The sequence below is a fragment of the Rhincodon typus genome, chromosome 43, assembly GCF_021869965.1.
Source record: "Rhincodon typus isolate 14 chromosome 43, sRhiTyp1.1, whole genome shotgun sequence".
NCBI classification, from domain to species: domain Eukaryota; kingdom Metazoa; phylum Chordata; class Chondrichthyes; order Orectolobiformes; family Rhincodontidae; genus Rhincodon; species Rhincodon typus.
The window spans coordinates 3,309,104-3,315,241 of NC_063374.1; the positions used below are offsets into that span (position 1 = coordinate 3,309,104).

A 6,138-nucleotide genomic window follows, 5' to 3' on the forward strand; every position below is an offset into this window, starting at 1 on the left:
GGGCTATGGGGAGAGATTGGGGCAGTGCATATGGGGCTATGGGGAGAGATTGGGGCAGTGCAATTGGTTTTGGATTGACATATGGCCGTGGGGAGACAGTGGAGCAGTGAGATTAGTTTAGAATTGATTCAGGGCTATGGGGAGAGAGTGGGTCATTAGGATTAGTTTTGGGATTAATGCAGGGCTATGAGGAGAGCATGGTGCAGTGGGATTGGTTTGGGATTGATGCTGACTATGGGGAGAGTGTGGTGCAGTTGGATTAGTTTGGGGATTAATACGGAGCTACGTAGAGGGAGTGGGGCAGTGGCATTAGTTTGGGGATTGGTACAGGGCTACGGGGAGAGAGAGCAAGGCAGTGGGATTAGTTTGGGTTTCGAATCAATATCTATGCCCCATACGCCATGCCTGATCTACTACTGACAGACTGTGTTTGGCATCATCCATTCACCCCCTCTCTTTGTTCAGACCATTAGGAGACATACACTCTCTGACCCTTCAACTCACATCCTACCTGTTGTCTGAATTTGCCCTCTCTACTCCCAAGAAACACTGAAAAGTGTCAACACAGTGTGGAGCTGGAGGAACACATCAGGTCAGGCAGCATCAGAGGAGCAGGAGAGTTGACGTTTTGGGTTGGGTCGAAATGTCAACTCTCCTGCTGAGTCCTAATGAAGGGTCCCAACCCAAAACGTTGACTCTCCTGCTCCTCTGATGCTGCCTGGCCTGCTGTGTTCCTCCAGCTCCACACTGTATTAACTCTAACTCCAACACCTGCAGTTCTTGGTATCTCCAACGCTGAAAGGTGTCCTGGAAAAAACAGCTCATACCTTTGGCACTCCGTGCTTCACCGTTGACATGGAGGAACACTACCAGTGTGTACCATCTACAATATACACTCAGTGAGGATATTAAGACAGCACCTTTTAAAGCTGTCACTCCTGCGGTTACAGGGACAAGGGCAGCAGATACATGAGAACATTGATACCCACGTTACAACTTTGCTACCTCTCTGCTGCCCTTACCCACTATTCTCCCTCTTGCTGTACAAATTGACTTCCCTCAAGTCCCCATCCAATTACCTTTCAAAATTGTTCATCATCACTGCATCCTACCACCACCCCCCAACTCCCCAGAGGGCATCAAAATCCAGCTTATTAGCACTTGCTGGGTCAACAGAAAGGCTGTTCCACACTCTCTCCCTGTTAAAATGCACCAACTCACACATCCCTGTATTAAATTCCAGGGGCTGTTGGACTTCCCATTCAGCTAGCTTGCTGCGGCCCATTTGTCTCCTTCTCACTCTTTGCCTCAGCTCCAGGACTGGTGCAATGAGTGCCAGTTATTATTAAGCTTGAAGGGGTTCAGAAGAGATTTACCAAAGTGTTGCCAGGAATGGAGGGCTTAAATAATGAGGAGAGGCAGGATAGGCTGGGACTTTTTTCACTGGAGCATAGAAGGCTGAGGGATAAACTTTCAGAGATTTATAAATTTGAAGGGTATAGGTAAGGTGAATGACAAGCGTCTTTTTTCCTAGTGTGGGGGATTTCAAGACTAGGGGGCATATTTTTAAGGTGAGAGGAGAAGGGTTTTAAAAAGACATGAAGGGCAATCTTTTTACATAGGGAGTGGTTCGTGTGTGGAATGAGCTTCCAGAGGAAGTGGTGGATGTGGGTACAGTTACGATGTTTAAAACACATTTGGAAAAGTACATGAATAGGAAATATTTGGAGGGATACAGGCCAAGCGCAGGCAGGTGGGACTAGTTTAGTTTGGGATTATCGGGGAGGTGATGGCCTAGTAGTATTATGGCTGGACTGTTAACCCAGAGACCCAGGTAAAGTTCTGGGGACCCAGGTTCAAATCCTGCCACGGCAGATGGTGGAATTTGAATTCAATAAATATCTGGAATTAAGAATCTAATGATGACCATGAATCCATTGGTGATTTCAGGAAAAACCCATCTGGTTCACTAATGCCCTTTAGGGAAGGAAACTGCCATCCTTACCCGGTCTGGCCTACATGTGACTCCAGATCCACAGCAATGTGGTTGACTCTTAACTGCCCACTGGGCAATGAGGGATGGGCAACAAATGCTGCCTAGCGCCCTCATCCCATGAATGAATAACAAAAAAAGATTACCGTCGGCAGGAACTGGTTGGACCGAAGTGTCAGTTTCTGTGCTGCATGTCTCTGTGAGTCTGTACAAGTCAAAACCACCTCACAGTTCTAATCCCATTTTGCAACACTTGGCCATTGGCCTTGGCATTGCCAAGTGCAATTCAAAATACTTCTTCAATGTGAAGAGGATTTGTGCCTCTCACAGGCCAAGAGCTCCAGATTCCCACCACCTTCTGGGTTAAAAGGTTACTCTTTTCCTCAAAAATGGCATCCCAGGTAGACAGAGCAGTGAAGAAGGTGCTTGACACACTTGCCTTCATCAGTCAGAGCTCTTAGTACAGGAATTGGGATGTCATTTTGTGGCTATACAAGAAATTGGTACGGCCACATTTGTAGTACTGCATACAACTCTGGTCATCCTGCTGTAGGAAGGATATTATTAAACAGGAAACATAGAAAACAACAAATTTACAAGGATGTTACCAAGACTGGAAGGTTTCACTTATAAGGGAAGGCTAGAACTTTTCTCTCCATAGCTTAGGAGGCTGAGGACTGATTTATAGAGCTTTATATAATCACAAGGGGCAAAGAGAAGGTGAATAGCGAAGGTCTCTTCCCAGGATAGGGGGGTCCAAAATTGGAAGGCGTAGGTTTAAGATGAGAGGGGAAAGATTGAAAAGATTGGAACAAGCTGCCAGAGGAAGTGGTAGAGCTGGGTAAAATTACATTTAAAAGACATTTGGACAGGTACGTGGATGGAAATGATTTGGAGAGGTAAGGGCCGAATGCCATACGGGACTAGTTCCATTTTGGAAACCTGATCAGCATGGACGAGCTGGGCCAAAGGGTCTGTTTCCGTGCTGTATGACTCTTTAACCTCCTGCCCCTCACCAACTTGGACATCGCTGGCGAGAGGAGAATTTGTTGCCTGTCCCTGCTTGAACTGTGTAGCTCACTTGGCAATTTTCAGAGACCAGTTATCAGTCAAGCATGTGGCTGTGGGTCCTGCAGTCACATGTAGGCCAGACCAGGTGAGGATGTGCAGATTTCCTCTTCCATAAAAAAGGTTTCTAAAAACCTTTCAATTCCTGATTTTATTAATTCAATTTTTAAAATCTAGCAGCTACTGTATGGGGTATGAATGTATACCGAAGCATTGGACTCACACTCCAGTCTCACTACTACACCACCAACTCCCCAACTAAACCTGAGTCCTTAAGCCAATCTACCCTGACCCTCCCATTCTCTGAGGCACAGCTTTAAAGCCATAGAGCTCTACAGCAGTCAGAAAGTAAAGAAAACCCTTCAGCCCATCAAGAGTTCAATACTAGATCGTCCTATATTAGGAAAGATCTTGTTAAACTTGAAAGGGTGCAGAAAAGATTTCGAAGGATGTTGCTGAAGTTGGAAGGTTTGAGCCATAGCTAGAGACTGAATAGGCTAAGACTATTTTCCCTGGAGCATCGGAGGCTGAGGAGTGACCTTAGAGACGTTTATAAAATCATGAGGGGCATGGATAGGGTGAATGGAGCAGCTTTTTCATGCAGAGAGTGTTGCGTGTATGGAACGAGTTGCCAGAGGAAGTGGTGGAGGCTGGTACAATTACAACATTTAAAAGGCACCTTGATGGATAGATGGATGTGGACCAAATGGGACAAGATCCATAGCACACCTACAGTGTAGAAACAGGCCCTTCGGCCCAAAAAGTCTAGACCAACCCTCAGAGCATCCCACCCAGACTCACTCCCCAAACCCACCTAATCTACACATGCCTGAACGCTATGGGCAATTTAGCATGGGCCAATCCACCTAACCTACACGTCTTTGGACTGTGGAAGGAAACCAGAGCACCCAGAGGAAACCCACGCAGACACGTGGAGCATGTGCAAACTCCACACAGACAGTTGTCCAAGGGTGGAATCGAACCCGGGTCCCTGGCACAGTGAGGTAGCAGTGCTAACCACTGAGCCACCGTGCCACCCATAAAGATTAATTTAGGATATCTGGTTGACATGGGCGAGTTGGACTGGAGGGTCTGTTTCTGTGCTGAATGACTCCACGACTCTAGCCTATGCCAGTCGAACCTCACAGTTCAAGTGTTTTGAATGTTAATCTTTATTTTTGACAGGGTGGGTGCCAATGCTTGATTGATCTCTTGCCTTTTGTCCTTCTGTAGACCTGGGCTGGGAACATTGGATTCTGTACCCGGAACAGATTACATATGTGGCCTGTGCCAGCTGCAGGCACACACGAGATCTGGTGTCTCTCCGCTGTCGCCAAGACCGACCTTCCACGGGATCGAAAACTGGCAGGGTATGGTACTGACTCAGGGCATCGGAGTCCAGCTGTCAGCTCGGCCAAATGGAAAGCAGGGGAGGGCGAGTATCTGAGGTTAGAGGCACAGAGGGGCAGAATATCAGAGTGGGAATAGGCCATTCAGCCCTTCAAGCCTGCTGCACTACTCAATACTATTAGCTGACTGAAAAGCCTCTGTTCCCTGGCTTTCTCCCCTTCGAACCGATTAATCCTAAGAACTACATCCAACTTCTTCCTGAAAACATTCAATGTTTTGGCCATCATCAATTTCAAGGGCAGACAATTCCACAGGCTCTGCACTCTCTGGATGAAGACATTTCTCCTCATCTCAGTCCTGCCCTGTAACCTTTAGACTATGAACCACACCCCCAACTGTGGTTCTGGGTCATGGGGAATTACCTTCCGGTGCCACCCAACCCCCCACCCCACCACCACAATCAGAATTTTGTAGGTTTGGGGCAGTGGAGCACAGGTTGCAAGGATGCAAGTGCCATCCCTGACACCAGCCCAGACTGGCACAACTGGTCGCAGAACATGAGTGCCCTGGAAGGGGACACGGTTGAAGCTTGGTATGTAAAGAGATGTGCCTTACCTGCAGTTGTGGACAGATGTGCTGAGAGTCATGGCACTCCACTTTCTAGATGTGTCTCTCTGTGTGTTAGACTCCTCCTGGGATACTGAAGCTCCCTGATGTGCCATACTGCCTGAGATAAGGAGCTACTAGCTGTTCATTCTCCTCTGTCACTCGCAAACATACTTCTGTATCTGCTTTGTTGATGGACCAGAGTGGGACGGAGGTGAGGTTCTGTCAGTCTAGCTGTCTGTTAATGCTTCAGAATGCTATTATTCAACCTGTTCTCCACTATAGGGTTCCTAAGCACTTTTTTTATAGATTCTGACACTCACCCACCCCCCCATTTATTAAATTCCACCGTCTCTTACATAAAACATTACAGCACGTCAGCAGAACAAATATTGTTTAGTCCCCTTGGCTCCAAGGGTACAGAGATTTACTTCCAAATTAGTCTGTTAAATAACATAAATTAATCACTCCCCAACCAAGCCATTAACTCAGAGTCACAGAAGCTAGGGCCCATGCCCCTCCAACCCTCCCTCTCACCACCTTGAGATGCTTTTTGTGTTCCTACATTCCAGTCTGGATATCTCTCCTTCTGTGGGTCAGTGTCGAATTTTATTGCCAATTCCCCCTCCAAGACAGACAGCATGGCACTGTGGGAGGATGCCCTATGTTAAGGGTGCTATGGCAATGCAGATCATCACAGTCAAAACACGAGTGTTCCCAGGACGCAGCGTGGGAGAAAAAGAGCAGGTGGCAGCCTTGAGACGGGCAAAACAAGGCAGAGGAATTGGGTCAGCAGCTGTCAACAGCAGTAGGCAACTCAGGGAGAGTTCTCACAAAAGTGTCCTGCCGTAAAATCCCTCGCCGCTCAGAAATCCCAGTTCTTTCTGTTGTTCTCGGTCCATCTTTTGAGGCAACTTTGAAACAGCAATAACTTGACAGAGGCCAGCATCTCGTACCAAGTCACCTTTTATTTACACACAAATAGACCTTGGCTGTAGTACTGCCTCATGTAGCGACAGGTACCAAAGTGTCAGTATACCTGACACGCACCATTTTATGAGATAGTAGGAACTGCTGATGCTGGAGAATCTGAGATAACAAAGTGTAGAGCTGGATGAACA

General features: G+C 47.2%; 1 protein-coding gene across 1 annotated transcript in view; it reads left to right on the forward strand.

The window, feature by feature from the left end:
* Window positions 1-6,138, forward strand: part of LOC125487637 — a 32,454-nt gene that overhangs the window by 14,729 nt on the left and 11,587 nt on the right. Inside the window, exon 4 of the mRNA XM_048619551.1 lies at window positions 4,295-4,431. Within this exon, the coding sequence (XP_048475508.1) occupies window positions 4,295-4,431 (137 nt within the window). The remainder of the gene's footprint in view (window positions 1-4,294; window positions 4,432-6,138) is intronic.